This window comes from Cyphellophora europaea (assembly GCF_000365145.1).
Source record: "Cyphellophora europaea CBS 101466 unplaced genomic scaffold supercont1.10, whole genome shotgun sequence".
NCBI classification, from domain to species: domain Eukaryota; kingdom Fungi; phylum Ascomycota; class Eurotiomycetes; order Chaetothyriales; family Cyphellophoraceae; genus Cyphellophora; species Cyphellophora europaea.
Window position 1 is genome coordinate 667,379 of NW_008481798.1, and position 18,919 is coordinate 686,297.

The following is an 18,919-nucleotide window of genomic DNA, read 5'->3' on the forward strand; positions in this document are numbered from 1 at the left end:
GACAGGCACACTGAAAATAGAGCTGCCAACCCACGCCTGTCGAAATTACTGGCGACATATATCATTCGCAAGAAGCTCAGCTTGTCAATCCTAGCAGAGCTCGTTCATCGTATCGTGAGTAGTAACAGGTCTCTGCTGTGTTTAAAAGAAGTATCACGGTGGTGGCCATGCCGTTGGGCTTCTTGGCATATCCCAGCTTTGGGCTCAGAACGGTTCCATGGATGGTAGACAGCTGCTGTGCAAGGATGAGAGCGGATTCAGTATGGACGACCAGGTGTTGGTGTTTTAAGTATCCTGACCACGTGGGGTCCGTCCAATTATTAGATAGAAAGATTCGTTCAATGTTACGAGCCTTCAAAAGCGGGAAACTTCCATGCTCAGTGGTGAATTGGATGAAGAGATCGCTGTTGGGAAGCAGACTCTCCCAAAATGGTAGACCTTTGAAATGGTGTCGGTCCCCAGCCCCTTTTGACTTAGCCTTGCGGAGTGGAGAGTATCTACAAATACATATCAGTGAACGTGGTTCGAGAACGTCCCATAATGCTGCTTTTCGGAGTCAATTTGAGCTGAGCACCTCCACTGTCAACGGACGGCCACAGTCCGTCCCTGCAGCTGTGATCAAAGCGGCCGGGTCGAATCGAGGCATTTTCCATGCGAGTTTCGGGCACAAAATGTCCCCCGAGTGTTCTGGAATTTCGGAGTCATGACATAACTGTTTCAATTCGCCTCCCTGAGACATCAGTGGACCGCCGCCGTCCATCGACAGAATTTGGACACAGGCCGATGGCCTTCTGATCCAGAAGAACCTCATTCAAAAGGGGCTGTTTGGGACAGCAGCGGACGGCAGAAGGGACGATGACTGCGGAGGGAAGCTGTTCTTCACGAAAGTGCATTTGGTAATGGCGCTTTCCTTCAAACCAACTCGGTGACGCTCGGTTGCGCAACCTTCATGTTGGAGTGTCTATGCCATGCGTTATGTACAGTATTTGCTGTTTCCCATGCGTCGATCCCCAATGCGGGCTCGTCCAACCAGAAGTTCATGCTGTCAATCGCAGGTTCGTCGAGAATCTAGTGCTTGTCCGTGCCACTCTTGTGCGCGCCGGCCCTTGGGTTTCCTGTTCCCTATTAGTACGCGCTTCTTCTGGCAGGTTCCGGCTGTCCAGCGGCACTTACGCGGATCGTTTCTGAACTCCTCGCTGTCCATCATGGCGTTCGCACCGGCGTTCACACCGTACAGAACGATGAGGCCAGCGACGAAGAAGGGCGTCATCGGCTCGGCTTGTAACAGGTCAGTTTTCGGTCTGCGTTGGAGAGGTGTGTCGGGAGGGAAGTACCGATTTTGCCGTTGAACTTCTTGGGGAGCAGCTTGGGCATAGTGACGATTGTATCGGGATATGTGTGAGAGTAGAGGCGAAGGCGGTGGTTAAGCTGGTAAGGTGCCGGTGATTGGGAGCTTGGAGGTTGCAGGATGGAATTGAGCTTCGAGCACTAGGCCAAATATGGTAACTTACGGTTGCGTGAGAAGTCACTAGACGCACGGGCGTCAGGGCCACCGTAGTAGATCTCCGGGCTGTTTGGATTCACTGCCTGTGGTCGCGACGTGTCGGTCATATTACGGTTTTACTACTCACCCTCGACTACAAGATCAAAGACGTTCGCGCGACGACTGTGGATCGTGTCGGTCGCTGCGATGGCGACACTGGGACCCGCAGTGTCCTCGCTGCGCTCATCACTCACGCTCCTCGAATCAAGCATCTCCATCCTCGATGAGGGCGTGAACGATTTTCCACGCCTGTGCAAGGTCCTGCAAACTCAGAAGCACTTCGAACTGCTGCCAGAACCCCAGTTGCGCGAAGCACAGCAGTCGCTTGTCGACGAGATCGCTCCAGCCATCAGCCAGCTTCTCTCGACCGCGGAGAACTACGTGAACCAACTAGCGCGCAAAGAAGACAGTCTCAAAGCGCGTTCCGAATTGCTCGAAGGACGGCTACAGTACGGACGCAAATCCAGTCTTGCTGAGGCGCAAAGCGGTACCAAGAGCCAAGCTCCGCCATTGAGTGATGCGAGGTCGTTGGAGATGAAGCGGCTTCAGCAGAAAAAGGAGCGCTTGCAGTATACGATCCAGCGCCTGGAGTTGGAAACAAAGCAGAAGGAGCGTGAGTTGAGGAAAAGTATGGCCTTTGTGAGAGACTGAGGGAAGATCGATCTCAAGTCGACGACCGCTCCAATGTTCGCCAGTTGAGCTGTGAACTTGGATCAAGAAAGCCGACATTTGTCAAGCCTTCCTCGAGCGCCTGGGAAAATGGCATCATCACAGAAATCGGGGCGACATGGATGAGGAAGTCGGACCGAGTTTCAGGGAGCTTTCGGACGAGTTCACTGTTACAAAAGGAACGAGGCCCAAAATCTTGGTCGGTCGGTAACCCTGTTCTACAGGGCCGAAGAAGACGGCTGCCGCAATATCGATGCGTTTTGATTCTCGAAACGGACATACAGCATCGGATCTTTCCTCGACTATATCTCAGGGCAGCGTAAAGCACTGTGAGCGCAAGGGCATGCGCAACAGTTCGGCATCGAGATATCTGGAGGATAGTAGCGCTCGTTCCAGCGCGTCTGTCGATTGGTCCCAGACATTTTGCAGTCAAGGTTGGAGACCGCACAGCTCCGTATCACTGTATCCCATAGGGTGCGCAAGCAGAGGTCTAGCTATGGCCGACTTCTGCTCCCTTGTTCTTGGGAAGAGATTCCGCAATTAAGCAGCAAAAGCTAAAGACCTGCAAAATCAGTATAGCCGTCAAGGAGCCACTTCACAGGTGAAGCAGCAGGGCACCAGACTGGTAGAATACACATCAATGATTTTCAGAGGAAATTTATTCATTGAAGCTGCGGTATGTATCTCAGCCGTTGCTCCGAACTGGAGGGGCCGGTTAGACACCAGAGAGATGCAGCAATTCCAGCTCTTTCCCTGCGAGAGTGTATACACAGGGGCAGCGCCTGTCCGTGCGGATGTCAAAATAGTAGTAATGGTATCATGCTGCATGGGTGGAATGGTAGAAGTTGAGTGAAACATCGGAGTGCTGGCAGGGGTGTGACAACTACCCCGTCACTCAAAGTAGTCGGCCGCAGACTTTCGCGAGGACTCGCCGCGAGCTTCGACGCCGGGCCCAAGGGCTGCAATCAGATCGTTGATAGAAGCGTCGTCAAAATTCATGCTATGGGTAGCAAATCCAGGTGCCTGCGGGCTGCGATGTTCCAACTTGACCAAGGTCTCATCAGAGCTGTAACATCTCCCTGGCTGCTGTTCGTGTCGCGCTCTATAATCACCATAGATCAGCCCGGTCGTGACAAAAGCTGGTGGGCTTTTATAGCTTTGGCTGACGGGTTGATCATGATGTTGGAACGGAGATCCCGAGCACTTTTCGAGCGTCAGTCCAATGCCATGTCTGCAGGAGTGGACATGGTCACCTGTGTTCGGGACCCCGTAGCTGGGTCTATCTCAAAGACTTGTTCCACACAGACGTTATGCTGTTGTTCCGAGAACTTGCAGGCATCCATATGGCATGCACCCGGCGGGCGTGGGCACATGTGGCCGAGCGTACATGCGACATCATTGCAATAAGGGTCACGACAGGCAGAAGTTCTGGCCTTGTGTCTCAGAGTGTCGATTTGAAGAGGAGTCAGATCCTCTGAGTGATCCCATTGGCAGCTATCGCCGTATGGACAATGACATCGGAGATAAAAGTTGTTGCATAGGCGAGCCTTCTTCGTGAAAAGGAAACGCAGATACTGCTTGTCGTACAGCAGGGGTTGGTCGAGTCTTTGGCCGTACTGATTGACATAGTATGTTTGCGCTGAAAGGGCGTTATTGATCAGAAAAGGGTTTTCAGGTTGATACTCGTCAGGGTTGGGCGGGGAGTGCCTTCCGGCGCTGTACTCATCGACCCTATTAATATCGGTAGGAGCCTCATGGGATCCACTATAAAAGGGGGGAGGCGGATGTCGCTGCTGAGGCGGCGTTTCATCATTGAGGCGTCGCTTGAGGCCGGATAGCGGCAGCGGCTCGATATCGGACTGGATGGTGACTATTTTCGTTGCCCGGAAAATCTCAGGGAAGTCTACCCTCAGAAATTGGGCAACGGTCCGCAACATACGATGTGGCATATGGGCAGGGCTGAGTATCGTGACCCTCCGATTGATGTCTTCGGCATTGGCAAGCATATCGAGAAAGGGAGCATAGCCACAGTCAGAGCCACCAAAGATGACTTGTTGGCAATGTGAGTTGGAATAGTATAACTCCACCTGTGCACGTAGTTTGGAGTCTGCAGCTTCTTTTTGTTGACCTGCATCAACGAAGCTGGTCAGGGGGTGGCTCTGGCTCAGGCCGACAAAGAAATCCCGAACTCTAGACTGCTCTTGAGTTATACCCGCGAGTGTATATGCCCAAGTCAATCCATGCAGGTTGGCAGAAATGTATATGACGATCTTGTCATCACCTCGGTGGAGAGGATTTGTCCGGTGATAGTTGGACAGCGCGAGTCGAAGCCGCCGGCCAACCTCGACTCCACCATCAAAACCTCGGACAACGAATTTGTCAAGGAAGGGCATACTGTCACCATCGATGAGTGCGGCGATGAATCGGTTGCAGTCCATCGACTTCTGCAAGTCCCGGTTTTCTTGCATCGCTTGGTTCATGAGATCGTAATAGTGCTTTTCGGCATTTCTTGACTGATCCAGCTCTTTCTGTAGTGACTCGATCTTCTCAAGGAACTCCTGTCCATTGTCAGTTGAGAAGTTGAGCTACGGCGGATGTGAAACTTGCGTCAAGCAGATCGTTCCGTAGACCAGCCTGGTTTGTCTCCTGGCGCCGGAAGAGGTCCAGACGTTCTTTCGGTGAAGCCATCGTTCTTGCGTGTCTCTCCGCTGATGAAAGACAACAGGAATGACCAGTGGCGGTAGACAGAGAAGGTGTTCAGATTGCACACACACATGAATCGTTGGCAAGTAAAGGAAGGAAGTCTAAGCGTGTTGCCTTGTCTTGGCATCACCTAGCCTCTTCCTCCTGGCTTTGCCTCCCGAACTCTTTGAGTACCACCTCGACTTGCCAATTCACGATCTCTTGTTCTCTGCAACGAAGCCACACTTTAGGGGCTTATCGTCATTCCCTCACGCTAATCGACATTTATCAGAGATGACACATGGGAAGCAGGCGAGACCTGGGCACTTACAACTTCCTTTCGCGCAGTCCAGAACTTCAGTCTTCATCTCCACGCTTAACCGTCCTCCCTCATAGATGAGACTCCATGCAGCGTACCATGAGGAGGTATATTTCGGAGTGGACGGCGGAGACCGCCTCGTTGTTGCCTCACAACGACTCGCACCTCACCGATACGTCCCTGTCCGGCCTCCGCGCACGTTTCGTCTCAAGCCTGGCACTTGCCTCTCTTTCAGCCCTGGTTCACGCCTCTAACAACAGCAGCTAAGCGACATCGCGATGGCCAGTCTTCGTCGAAGGACATAAACCCGTCTATGGGTCTAAGTTTGCAGAACTTGCTGATGCAGCTCACTATCTGATGATCATCTTTGTCATCGATGGGATCGAATGGCAGAATTTCCAGACAGCTTCCACGCGCTTTCGGCAGCCTGGAGTAGTTGAAAAGATGAGGATGCATCAGAAGCTTGATTGGGATGAGAAAGAAGACGATTGTATGTGGTTGAATTAGGAGGGTTCTGATTGTGTCGAGGGGGAAAGTATTGTGCAACATACGTAACTGAGATACGCTCAGTAGGTAGGTCCTACCAGGGTTCTGTTCTTGTCGAAAGCTCGCTAGACGTTGCAGAATGCCTCTGGAGTTTCGACGGCGTTGTGTGGACGAAAGAGCAACATGACAATCCTGGTAAGCGAAGTCGCGAAAGGATATGCCGCAACGTCCAAGGTCTATGGGTGTAAGCGACATCTTGCCAGCGGCAACTAAGCTGTGATCTCTCGGATGGGACGAATGGTGAGCAGAGCCGACAGGTTGTTATCCAGACTGTATGTTATACGTACTGACAGTGGCAGCAATATTCAGGTACTACCGAGGCTCTCCAGCTTTAAGGCGAACAAGCCAGCGTTACTAAGGCCACCGACAGTCCCGCCATTTGCCGCTCTTGCACTTCGATCAAGCTGAGAGTTATTCGTGTGGTGAGAAACGTCCAACCACCGGATGTCGGAAGTGAGCAGAAATGCCTGGCGGAAGTGAACGAACTCGTGGCAGATTCTGCGAGGCCACATTCCAAGCAAGCGACGTCGCTTCACAAGAGGAAGAACCAGTCCGGGAGCCAGGAACGTCTCAAGCGACGAAAGCTGACGAGGCCTGATGTAATCACATGCGCCTCGTGCCGGGTGCGATGGGCTGCTTATCGAGGACCGAGGCTTCCAGCGCCAGTCTGTCACCAGACTGACCCGGACCACGGCCATGCTGGAAGAAGACAGCCAGGGGCCCACGCATTTCAATATCGCCTGTTAAGTCCCGCACTGGACCGGAAGGGCTCGAGAGCGTGATGAGAGATAGGGTACTTTGTCTCCGCCTGCGTGGATGTATCCTGTCGGTGTCGCGCTAGTCCTTATCGGTCCTGCTGCATTCTCATTACCGCCACGGTTCATTTGGGTTTGTCTCATGTTCAAATAGCTGAGCTTTAGACTGACCCCCGACCTTGCTGGCCATCACACCGAAGAGTCATTCGTCTGGGCCAATCCTAGAAGTGACTTGATCCGGCCATGGCAAGAGAATCCAGGTCGACCTTCCCATACCAGGTTTCTGCAGAAGGGGTCCAACCTCAACCCTGACTCCGTGGCGGTTCAGCCGCGACTTTGTGCAGGAGAAGTCTATGAAGGCAGTATGACAGTGTTCCGCTGCAGACTACTACAGGTCGCCGATGGTATCCTTGCTAGTCGGCTCGTGCCTGGCCGCAGGTCTCATCTGTGTTAAATCTACTCTGCTATGCGAAGCTCCCAACGGCAAGCACAGTCATCGCGTCTAGCTCTTGTCATCGCTATCCGAAACAGATATGCACGTTATGCGTTCGCGCTCGATGTCTCGCTCGTCCGGCCATCCTGCAACCAACTGTCCGGGCGATACGCCGTCACGATGAGTACAACCAGGAGACGACCGTTGGGAAGTGCAACGTGCTTTGGTAACCATGCTCCAGGCGGACAGTGCTATAAGTAGCCTTGAAGTTCGGTGGGAACTGATCGAAGAACTTCAGATATCCTCCATCATTCGCTTTTACACTCAAGACCTTTACTGTTGCTTCTGCGCCACTCTTAGAGACGTCCGGCGCATCAACCTCCAAGTTGAACTTCATCTCCTTCGCTATGGAGACCAGCGCATCTGATCAGCCTATCAAGACGGCTCCCCAGCAGCAAGATGCTGGCTGCACTAGCATTAGGGACGAACGAAGCCTGGAACTTCTCGACACTATTGACGGTCTCCGTGCTCTAGGAATCAACAACGAAATACCGCTGCCACAGATCATCGTCGTTGGTGAGCAGTCGGCTGGCAAGAGCAGCGTCCTCGAAGCCATTTCGGGTATCCGCTTCCCCGCGAATCAAGGCCGATCCACGCGGTTTGCCACTGAAGTCATATTACGACATGCTCGGTCAGAAAGTACCGATGTACGCATCAAGCTACATGATGAGTTGGAGGGCTCTCCTCAGAGACACCAACGTCTAGATATGTTCGAACGGCAGGTCCAGGAAATGACAGAAGAAGGCCCCCTGCGTCTGGAACAGATTCCGGACATCATGCGCAAAGCCACTACGGCAATGAACCTGGACGACAATGAGTCTTACTCCAGAGACATCCTACAGATCGAAGTTAAAGGTCCAGCACAGGATCATCTTACTCTGATCGACCTCCCTGGTATCATCTTCCACTCACGTGACGATGTTAGTGCCCCAGATCTGGTTGAAGACATGGTCAAGGAATACGTGCGGAATGAGCGTTCTATTATTCTTTCCGTGATCACCACTTTGAGAGACTACAACTCCCAAGCCATCCTGAAACTGCTGAAGAACGTGGCCGGGGGCTCACAGTCGGACACGGACAAAGCAACTGCTCGAGCGATTGGCGTCATTACCCACGCCGACCAACTGCCGAGAACTGGACCTCGTCATACTGAATATCTGGAGCTGTTTGAGTCCAGCAGGGAGTCCGACCTAGGTTTGGGGTGGCATGCACTGCGAAACCCTGGCCTGGAGGAACGGGCGATTGAGGGATTTGATCGCGACTCCCACGAAACGGAACTCTTTCGGAAAGATCCCTCATGGATTCGAGTTTCCGATACCGACAAGGGAGCCGCATCGTTACGATCCAAGCTCAGTCGGCTGCTCACAAACCATGTGAGCAAAGAGTTGCAACACGTTGTTGCTTGTTTGGACGAGAAACTTGCAGAATGTGAGACAGAACTCGACAGATTAGGCCGTCCACGCTTCAGTCATTCCGATAACCTTGAATACTTATCTGCCATCGGGCAGGAGTACTACAAAAGGATGGAGGCCACTCTGAAGACCCCCCTGAAGAACGATTTCTCGGCACAAAAAGGACTGCCCCTTGCGGGCGAGGTGCGGTCGCGTTGCGACTCATTCGCTGCAGGGTTTAGTGCAACAGGGATGCGATGGCTTTGGTCTGCGAACGAGACGGATGCCGCAGCCCAAAGCGCTGTCATTGGCAGATCGTCAGCAACGCAAGACTCTCCACTCAAGATCACTGCAGATGCATACATTGAGAAGGTCGCGACGCTCTGGGAGGAGCATCGTGGCTGGCAAATGCCTGGTACTCTCGACCCTGCAATGCTCGAGGTTCTTTTCCACGATCAAACAAGCAGATGGGCAGATCTGGCGACACGGTTCGTTGACGATGTATACGGGCTCGTGCACGACCATGTCTGTCAGACTGTTGCAACTCTAACCAACCAGCACAGGTCAGAGCTCTTGATAGGGTTGAAGTTCGAGCCTGAATTACGGAAGCGAAAAGCAGCACTGGACAAGCGCTTGGTCATGCTGTTGAGACCTCATACCAGCCGTCGCCCCATGACATGGGATGCAAGACTTTCGCAACTGATACTGGCCGACGAGCTGCAAATCGCAAAAGATGAACTCCCTCACGGAGAATTGGATTCTACCGGTATGGCGCACGCACTCAAACGATACGCTTGCAAGCGACTGGGACTTCATGTGTATGCGCACTATCAAATCGCGGAACCTGCTTTTCTCGACAATCTGTTCCTACTGGGAATAGAAGATTGCCTTATGCAAGGCCTTGCAGAGATAATGTCCCCCAGCACGTTAATCAGCGAAAGTGAGCAAACCGTCCAAGCACTAGCTGCAGAATTTAGCTGGGACGCAGAAAGGCGAGACCGGCTTCTGAAGAGACGGGACAAGCTTGAAGCTGGCCGTCGTCTATGCAAGAGCTACAAACCGACCTCGGAACCCTCCAGGGTATCTGATCAACCGCTCGAGGGGAAGACTGAGCCTGGCTCAATCTCGTCGCCGACAATCCCTCGCTTCCGTCGGCCACACTCGCCACCGCAGCCTGAGCCATCTACAGAGTCCAAATCCCCTCCCGAGACGCCCTCATTCACGTGGTCATCGATCAGCGCTCGTAGCTCCAACCTCCCGGCATCCACAGCTCAAACGAGTCCATCTCCATCACCTCAAAAAGCCAAAGCGCTCGGTCCACCTCATGCTATAGATCCTTTTACCTCAGGTACCGAGAGTCGACCAAATTGACCGAAAGAGTCCCTGGGCTTACAGCAGAGGCCTTTGGGGGGTAATCAGTTGTCAGCTCGGGGAGCCTGCCCTTCGGTTTCGTCGGCCCCTAGTAGCAACAGTGCAGTCCTCAGGATAGCCTCTTGAGGTCGGAGTCGCAGCAGATGCCGACGCTAAGTGTCCCGGCTCTCGTTGCATCATGCCAAAGTCGCAACCAAGTTACGGCCAACTCGCTTAACAGCGCTGTCGAAGCTGTTTGGCGTACTTGACATGCTCGTGGAGGGATGGAAATGCGGGTAATGGTATCAAAACTTCACGTAGCAACTTGGCAAGAACGCAGGTTGTGAAGTGTGAATGTAGCTCATCAACATCGCGGGCGTACCAGGTCATTTTGGCATCTATTTCTCTTTTCCCCTCGTTACCATAGCATCAAGCTTCATCTGTGCTTTTCCGCTTTTTGCCGTCTTGGTAGCCTTCTTCTTTGGCCTGTCTTCTTCAGTCACATCTCCTTGATCAGCGTCCTGACCGTCATCACTTTCATGCCCCTCATTATCCGCATCAGCACCCCTGACCCGCTTCTGGCCCTTTGCCGGTTTACCTCCCTCCTCCTTGCCAAAGACCTTCTTCCACTCGCCGCTCAGTCGCCGCTTGTCTGTACCATACATGCCGATGCTGTAAGCATGCTTTATGCCATTGATACATATTTCTCGTCTTTCGTTGAAGTCAAACATTGGTTTTGGGTATACAGTAGTCGCGCCGTCTCCTGTGTCGGAAGAACCATCGCCCTTGATCTGACACCCCCATTTCTTTTGGTCGGCGATGGGCGCCTTCCAAGGCTCGTAGATGTACTTCTTGTCGAACTTCTCCAGTTCGGGCACGTAATGTCGTACGAACGTCCCCTGCGGATCCCACTTCTTGCCGAAGCTGACTGGGCTGTAGCATCGGTAGAACTGGCTGAAGAAAGCTGTGCAGCTCAGCCTGTAGAAAGATATGGTTAGCAAAGATATGATCGAGATCTGATGCGCGAAAACGGAGTAGATAGCATGCTTACCACATCCAGTTGCCCGCATTGCTGGCACTCTCATGGTCGATCAGCCACTCCTCGAACACCTCCTTGCCCCTCTCCCAATGTACATAGCAGCCCCCCCTCGTCAGGAAGCACGCCACCATGTGCCTCCCCAAATGGTGGATCCAGCCTTCCTGCTTCAGCTGCCTCATCAGCGCGTCGATGAACGGAAACCCCGTCCTGCCCTCCTTCCAGCGCAGGAACCACTGCTCGGCCTCCTCGCTGTCGACTTCGTAGCCCCCCTGGCCATCACTCGGCAGGTACCAGTCGACCACCCTGACGACCGAGTTGCCCTCCTCTCGCTGAAAGGCGTCGCCGATGGCGTACTGTGCCGAGAAGTACATGTCGCGGAACTTGAGCTGTCCGATCAGGTTCATCGGCTCCGCGGCCACGTGCTTGCCGGCCTTTTTCCTCTTGTCAAACACGTCCAGCACGCCCCAGTAGAATTGGCGGATGCCCAGGCTCCCGAAGTGTAGGTGCGCGCTCAACACGGTGGTGGACCTTGGAGAAAAGTCGGTGGGTGCCGACTTGGGCTTCTCAAACGTCGCGGTGTATTCCTCGTCGTCCAGGACTCGCTTGAGCTCGGCCAGCGCGTTCTCTTCGCCACCGTGATGTGGACTCTTTGCGTCCCCGGGGTCCATGCCCATTTCCTCCAGTGTGGGAACTCCGGCATCGCCATTTGCCCCCAACAGGCTCACGTACTCTTTACTCTGACCCTTCGTCCTCGCGTCCTCATTCATATCGACCGAACCCTCCGCCTGTGGCACTTGGTGGCCCTCCTCCTCGATCTCCTTCAAGCTCTGGAGCACATCGCACCCCGGCGGCGGCACAACCCCCGGCTCTCCCTGTGGCCGCTCGACCTCGCAGCCCTGCGTCGCCTTGACCAACTGCGCCATACTCATCGTCGGCTGACCGCCATTGCGCTCCACCACCTTCCCCTCCTCCCACAGCGTCCTCCCATGCCTGACCACGACCCGCACGCCCGCCTCCTCGGCCAACCTGCGCACCTCCGCGTCCCGGCTGCGCGCATACCAGTCCCCATCCCCCTCAAACACCAGCACATCCACGCCCCACTTCGTCCACAGCTTCGGCAGCACCGTCGCCGGCGCCTCCCGCACCACCCACAGCCGGTTGTCTCCCCGCGTGACGCGCTCGTACCCGGCCGACAGCCCGGCCATGCACTCGGTCAGGAAGCGCCAGCGGTTGGCGCCGCCGCGCGCCGTGTAGACGTAGTGCGGGTCCCAGGTCCAGACGGGGTAGAAGGCCGAGGGCCGCAGCGAGAGGGCGTGCGTCAGGGCGGGGGAGTCGTGCAGGCGGAGGTCGGTGCGGTGCCAGTAGAGGACGACGGGGCCGGAGGTGGCGTTGGGTTTGTTTGCCTTGGAGGGTGATGGCGGTGCTTTGAAGCGGGATTTGGGCGGCATGGTGCTGTCAAGAAAGGGTGGGTGGGCGAATGGTTGTTTGAGTGGCGCTAATTGTGGGGTGGTAGCGGTGAGTCAGGCCACGCAGAACGCAGAGTTCGACGTGAGGTGATGGGCGCTGGTGAATTGAAGAAGTGGTCGGTCGTTGGAAGCTCGCTCGTTCACTGCCTGGTGTTCTTGGCGCGCGTTTTGAATCTGTGATGCGTCTCGGACACACAAAGTGGTACCCTAATCGCTGGTGCTGTCAAATGCCTTTAAGACCAGGTGATGGGCACCTTCGCAGCTCTGGGATGAATATATCGCAGCCTTGCTTGAGGTTGGTGGTGATGGGGAGAGCCTCGTCTAGAGTCTGATGGTACCTGAAGTCACTGAGTGGTGACGACATTTAAATTCTCCGCCATGTGCAGGTCGCAGCGAGCTAGAGGCAGGGGATCGACAGACAGAAGATCTGAGACGGCAGATCTACCAATTGATACTCCGGAAAATGGAACTAGACTTTCATGCGCCGTATGTTTGTGCATAAGAAAGCTCTTTACAATTGCGCCCTGTGAGGGTATCCTATGTACAGGTAGAGTGGCTGGCTTCATAACCTCTTTTCGTGGCATGGAGGCCAGAAGGTTTAATCGTCCTTTTCTGGTGCACTCCTCCCCGCGAGTTGCATGGCGGAGACGACCTCCCGGCTGAGCAGATAGATGACCCAGGTGGGAACCACAAGCCAGGCACCGTTGGGAATGATCCAGAGGACTATGAGCCGCGACCAGTTGTTGTGTCCGACGTTCATCCAGCTTGAAAAGTATTCGTTGAGGACTGCGAAGGGAATTATTAGCACCACCGATGCCCATGCGCCAGCAGAGAAGTACTCACAATACAGCACGGTCTTGCTCACAGTCATGACAGCGCCGGTCAAGCAGATGAGTACAGCTGTTGCCATGCCGTCGCCTTCGACCACTGCCTTCTGAGACCAGCGTTTCGTGTCCCAGACGCTGTACCACCCAGTGCCCTCGCCGTGTTGGAAAACCTTGTACAGATAGTACAGATACATGGAAGACTCGATGATGTTCATAAAGCCCTGAGCAGCGGTGAAGCCAACGCCATCGTTCCAGGCCGGCCAGCCGTAAATGTAATCGACGGTACCGTATAGGGCATATGGCGACCAGACGGGCGAATGCGCCGAGCCGCCCGGCATGGACAGTGGTCGCATGAAGATGTAGCCGGTATCCCAAGCCACCAGGATCAGCGAGACAAATAGCCAGAGGATGACGGAGGGTTCGATGACATGAGCATAAGTGTTGGTGGTTGCCGCAGCGGATTTGCGCTTCCGCACGGGGCGCGCCTTTGCGACCGCGGTCATTCCGTTGGGAGTCGGTGAGGTGGGCGACGGCGGCGCAGGACTGCTGGTGGCAGAAGAACGCCCGGTTGGAGAGGGAGCTTCAGGAAACGGCCTTGGGTGATGCCGTGTAGATACCATGATTAGAGGCGGTCGTGCAAGGTTTAGATATTGTTTTATACCAGACTGATAGCACGAGCGATTCCGAGCACGTGTAAGGCAAGAAGCCGCAGTACGGAATATGCAAGGGACACCAGCGGTTTCCAGCGACAGAGACGAAATGAGAGGAGGCGAGGTGGCTGGGAACGCCACAGGTATGATGTCACACGCGTTTCCATCGCAGCGCCCGTCGCGGCATCAGCCCATCCGGACCGTCCTACACTGACCTGTGAGCTGTATCTGAGCTCGTTTCGCGGGGAACGGGTGCGAGGAACGTGGTCCGTAAGCGCGCTCAACGCTTCGCGGCGAGTCCGACAGCGAGATGACGCATGCCAGCATGCCGACGCTGGTCGACATGACCTGCCGTAACATGCAGGTTCATGGCCCAGGTCACGTTGACCAAGAGCACGAAGCATACATGCAGTGGGCTGACGAAGAGCCCTGGTATGGAGTACCTTGGACAATGCGACGGTGACACCCATCTTCCAGTCCACCGCGCGACTGACGGCGGAGGGTAATCTTCGGGGGGCGGCCGTGGGGTAGGATGCGCATCTGCAGCTCGTTTTTTAGTCCATGAATCACCATGACCATCGCAGACTCTGCGGAGCACATGCCCGAAAATCCGCGTCCTAGTCCGCAGTCCTGTACTCTCTGGTGAGAACATGAAAGCGCGACGTTGCCACCGGGATGACAGCTTAGGTCGCTCTGCGGAAAGGCCGGACAGATGATGTACCCAGTGCGGGAATTGGCCCAGAGGTGGCTCTTTGTATACTCATCCGCAGTGTATGCGACCCCAGGTTCTTGGACAAAGAGGCCGAGCTGCCCAGTGTGGTTAGCTGTCCGGCCGGCTCCTGGTAGCGCCGATCAACGGTACAGAACACGAGTGACACACCGCGGCATTGTTGAGGAAATTGTCTGATCGTCAGTCCTCTCGAGTGTTGGCTCAAGGAGTATCTCAGCATGCCACGAACAACAAGATCGGCAAGGGGTTTCTAGACATTGACAATTATTGTGAGACCATCTCCTAGGTCGCGAAACTAGCACTGATGACTGTCTGCGCGGGGCAAAAGAAGACGTTGCTAAGCACCTCCCGGCCAAGGCTTACGGGTAAACAGCTTGGGTTTAGGCTGCCTGGATCCGAGCGGCCGGGGTGCAGCGGCGTAGCTGCTTGAGGCAAGTGACAGACGCTGGATGCAACACTCCGCCTGTTGTGCAGCAGTGCCTGGGATCACCTGGGATCACCTGGGATCAACATCTGCGGAGAGCTGTCATGCTCATGGATGATGGAGCTGCTAAGCTTGAGCTCGTCCATAGCTTGAAAAAAGTTGCCATCCGCCCTTTCAGTCGTACCTTCTCTCTCTCTTCATGACGCAGTCTCTGTCTCTGGAACTCGAGAGCAGTCTGATCAATTATACTGTGTCTCGCATCACCTGTACTTGAGCTTGGGTATACGCCATGTGGCTTGCTTCAGTGGCCGTCATTGGCCTGGCGCTGCCCAGCATCGTGTCTGCAAGGGTACGTTGCGGCCGTCCTTGTCAATCAACCCGGAATACTAATCGACTTCACAGCCTTCTGAGCCCCAACAAGAGCCACAGCCACTGGCAAAGCGACAAGAGCAGCAGCCATTCAACAACGACTACGATGGCCCAATCCTCGAATCTCCCCCCAGCTACCCTTCCCCATGGGGTTCCGGCGCGGGCGACTGGGGTGCTGCATACCAGAAGGCCATTGCTTTTGTCAGCCAGCTGACGCTGCCTGAGAAAGTGAACTTGACCACCGGCACCGGGTGAGTAGTGAACCGCACCACGCTGCGAAAACAGGCAAACAGGCTGACACCCTTCTAGCTGGTCGAGCGACAAATGCGTCGGCAACGTCGGTGCAATCCCGCGTCTCGGCTTTCCATCGCTCTGCATGCAAGATTCTCCTCTCGGTCTTCGCTTTGTCGACTTCGTGACCGCATTCCCTGCCGGCATGAATGTCGCTGCAACTTGGAACCGTGAGCTTGCCAACGAGCGCGGAGTTGCCATGGGCCAAGAATCCGTTGGCAAGGGTGTCGACGCTCAACTTGGTCCCGTTGTTGGTCCCATCGGTCGTTTCCCCACCGGAGGTCGTAATTGGGAAGGATTCAGCCCCGACCCCTACCTCTCCGGCAAGCTCGTCGCCGAGACCATCCAGGGCATGCAGAGCGCCGGCGTCATTGCTACCACCAAGCACTACATTGCCAACGAGCAAGAGCACTTCCGCCAGACCGGCGAATCCCAGGATCGCGGCTATAACATCACTGCAACCCTGTCATCCAACATTGACGACAAGACCATGCACGAGCTCTACCTCTGGCCTTTCGCCGACGCCGTGCGCGCTGGTACCGGGGCCATCATGTGCTCTTACCAGCAGATCAACAATTCGTACGGCTGTGCGAACTCATACACCCTCAATCACCTGCTGAAGAACGAACTTGGATTCCAAGGCTTCGTCATGTCCGATTGGCAAGCCCAGCACAGTGGATTGGGCACCGCAACCGCAGGTCTTGACATGAGCATGCCCGGTGACACCGTCTTCAACACTGGTCTCACATACTGGGGCACAAACCTTACCATTGCCGTTCTCAACGGCACCATGCCCCACTTCCGTCTTGACGACATGGCCGTCAGGATCATGGCTGCATACTACTATGTTGGTCGTGACACACACTATACTCCTACCAACTTTTTCTCCTGGGGCTACGATACCTTTGACCATATCCACGCTGCCGATCCCAATTCGCCCATCGAGCTTGTCAACGAGCACGTCAATGTTCAGGATGACCATGCTTCCGTGGTGCGCAGAGTCGGCCAGCAGTCTGCAGTCCTGCTCAAGAACGAGGGAGGGCTACCCCTGACCGGTAGTGAGAAACAGCTCGGTATCTTTGGCTATGACGCTTGCAGCAATCCTCAGGGCCCCAACGGTTGTGCCGACCGTGGCTGTGATAACGGCACGCTCGCAATGGGCTGGGGATCCGGTACAGCCGACTTCCCTTACCTCGTTACTCCACAGGGCGCAATCGAGTCCTATGTCCGCACTCAAGGCAGCGGAGATGTGCAAACCATCTGTGACGATTACGCCGACACCCAAATCCAAAGACTGGCAACCACTGCGCAAACAGCTCTGGTCTTCGTCAATGCTGATTCGGGAGAGGGCTTTATTTCCGTTGACGACAACGTTGGCGATCGCCGAAACCTTTCTCTGTGGAACGGTGGCGATCGACTCATCGAAAACGTTACCACCTACAACAACAACACCATTGTCATCATTCACTCCGTCGGCATCGTCAACGTCACCGCTTGGTACGACAATCCGAACGTCACGGCTATTCTATGGGCCGGGCTTCCTGGCCAAGAAAGCGGCAATTCTCTCGTCGATGTCATCTACGGCGCCGTCAATCCTGGTGGCAAACTCCCGTTCACCATTGCCAGGAATCGCGAAGACTACGGCGCCGATGTCATCTACGAACCCAACAATGGCCAATTTGATGCCCCGCAAGATGACTTCTCCACCACGGGCGTCTACATCGACTACCGCCACTTCGACGAGTACGATATCGAGCCCATCTACGAGTTTGGCTTCGGTCTTAGCTACACAACCTTTGAGTACTCTGACCTAGTCATCACCCCCGGGAACCCCTCACCTTACGTCCCGGGTGGTGGCCTCGTGCAGACAAGTCCTGCCCCCACGTATGGCAACATCAGCACCAACGTCGCTGACTACCTCTTCCCTAACGACAGCATCCCTGACCGCACCTACCTGTACATCTATCCTTATCTCAACACCACCGACCTGGAAGCTGCCTCCACTGACCCCGATTACGGGGAGCCCTCGGCGAATTACCTGCCCGCCGGCTTCGACGATGCCTCACCGCAGCCGATCCTAGCAGCCGGTGGCGCCCCCGGTGGCAACCCTGGCCTTTGGGAGACGGTCGCGACGGTCACCGCCACCATCACCAACACCGGTGGGGTCGACGGCGACGAGGTCGCGCAGCTGTATGTTGGTCTGGGCGAGGATGAGCCACCCAAGGTTCTTCGCGGCTTCGATCGCATCACCATCCCCGCCGGCGGCTCCGCGACCTTCACGGCGGAGCTGGCGCGCAGGGACGTGAGTGTCTGGGATGTTGTATCTCAGGACTGGGTGCAAGTGGACAGCCCCACCATCTACGTGGGAAGCTCGAGTCGTAACACACCGCTGCAGGGAACGCTCTCTGGTGGCTCATCTGGTGGCGGCAGCGGCACCCCGCCTCCCTCCGGGCATGGCAACCAGACTGTGCCATACCCACCGACGTGGCCCGGCAGCAAGACGGCCGGCGGGTCTGCAACCACCGTGGTCACCCAGATCAGCGATGGACAGGTGCAGGCTCCCACGCAGACCTGACGCCCAGATGCAAGATCTGTGATGAGTTAATGATATACGAACCGACAATGCTATTTGTCTCAGGGGGGTACAGGTGAGGAAGGCAGCTCAATGCGTCTCCACCACCTTACCGGCCTTGGGCCTGGCTGATATGGATACTGATAGCCATTTCTATAGTGGTAGTAGTGGTGGAAAAGCACTCCTTCATCCATCGTCCATCATCTACTGTAGTTTCTTCTTGACCTGTGCAGAGCCTGGAGGTACAGTAGAAGAGGCTGTCCGCGTCGACTGTCGACTGTCGACTGTTGACCGCGAGTCTGCTTGTCCCTTTTCCATCCATCATCTATGTAAGATATATCACACCTAGGCAGTGTGTCAGTCAGTCAGTCATTCACAATCGCCCACTTCTTACACGAACCACGGATCGCGAAGCCGGGTCTGATTTTCAAGTGTTGTGTTAGGCTTGTGTATTCACGGCTTTCCTTGCGCCTTTCTTCTCAAAACGTCTTAAAATCTAGTGGCAGCTGCCCGCCCTTTTTACGGATAGTCGTCTATCTTATGTATCTACAGTATCCGCGTCACTTCTGCGTCACTTTTTTCGTCATCATCCGCCGCCAAACGCCAAACGCAAGCGCCAAACGCGTTTTCTTTCGGCTCCCGGCCGGCAGGCGGGTTCCTACGGAATCCACAGACAGACCTGTATTCGAAGTCTCGCTGTCAGGCCTGGCTGGCCGACGACGACGGCTTGCCCCGAGCAAGAGACATACATTCATGGAGTCTCAAGCTAGGCCAGCGACCCAATAAAAACCCTTCGTTCAGGC

At 55.1% G+C, this 18,919-nt stretch overlaps 7 protein-coding genes across 7 annotated transcripts; 3 read left to right on the top strand and 4 right to left on the bottom strand.

Annotated features, from left to right (window-relative positions):
* Positions 1-1,129: 1,129 nt before the first annotated feature.
* On the bottom strand, positions 1,130-1,279 carry HMPREF1541_09348 (uncharacterized protein; the record flags this gene model as incomplete). The annotated part of the gene is made up of 1 exon (XM_008714022.1): positions 1,130-1,279. A coding segment is annotated over one exon (150 nt), but the record flags the coding sequence as incomplete, so codon positions are not given.
* A 411-nt stretch (positions 1,280-1,690) lies between these two features.
* On the top strand, positions 1,691-2,194 carry HMPREF1541_09349 (uncharacterized protein; the record flags this gene model as incomplete). The annotated part of the gene is made up of 1 exon (XM_008714023.1): positions 1,691-2,194. One exon carries the CDS (start codon positions 1,691-1,693, stop codon positions 2,192-2,194), a length of 504 nt encoding a protein of 167 aa, XP_008712245.1.
* Positions 2,195-3,426: 1,232 nt separating this feature from the next.
* On the bottom strand, positions 3,427-4,900 carry HMPREF1541_09350 (uncharacterized protein; the record flags this gene model as incomplete). The annotated part of the gene is made up of 2 exons (XM_008714024.1): positions 3,427-4,770; positions 4,802-4,900. 2 exons carry the CDS (start codon positions 4,898-4,900, stop codon positions 3,427-3,429), a joined length of 1,443 nt encoding a protein of 480 aa, XP_008712246.1.
* Positions 4,901-7,354: 2,454 nt separating this feature from the next.
* HMPREF1541_09351 (uncharacterized protein) lies at positions 7,355-9,769 on the top strand (the record flags this gene model as incomplete). Its single annotated transcript, XM_008714025.1, has 1 exon — positions 7,355-9,769. One exon carries the CDS (start codon positions 7,355-7,357, stop codon positions 9,767-9,769), a length of 2,415 nt encoding a protein of 804 aa, XP_008712247.1.
* Positions 9,770-10,146: 377 nt separating this feature from the next.
* Positions 10,147-12,235, bottom strand: HMPREF1541_09352 (uncharacterized protein; the record flags this gene model as incomplete). The annotated part of the gene is made up of 2 exons (XM_008714026.1): positions 10,147-10,726; positions 10,800-12,235. The coding sequence occupies 2 exons, from the start codon at positions 12,233-12,235 to the stop codon at positions 10,147-10,149; spliced, it is 2,016 nt and encodes a 671-aa protein (XP_008712248.1).
* A 616-nt stretch (positions 12,236-12,851) lies between these two features.
* On the bottom strand, positions 12,852-13,700 carry HMPREF1541_09353 (uncharacterized protein; the record flags this gene model as incomplete). Its single annotated transcript, XM_008714027.1, has 2 exons — positions 12,852-13,039; positions 13,097-13,700. 2 exons carry the CDS (start codon positions 13,698-13,700, stop codon positions 12,852-12,854), a joined length of 792 nt encoding a protein of 263 aa, XP_008712249.1.
* Positions 13,701-15,173: 1,473 nt separating this feature from the next.
* On the top strand, positions 15,174-18,119 carry HMPREF1541_09354 (uncharacterized protein; the record flags this gene model as incomplete). The annotated part of the gene is made up of 3 exons (XM_008714028.1): positions 15,174-15,233; positions 15,287-15,504; positions 15,563-18,119. 3 exons carry the CDS (start codon positions 15,174-15,176, stop codon positions 18,117-18,119), a joined length of 2,835 nt encoding a protein of 944 aa, XP_008712250.1.
* Between the last annotated feature and the right edge of the window lie 800 nt (positions 18,120-18,919).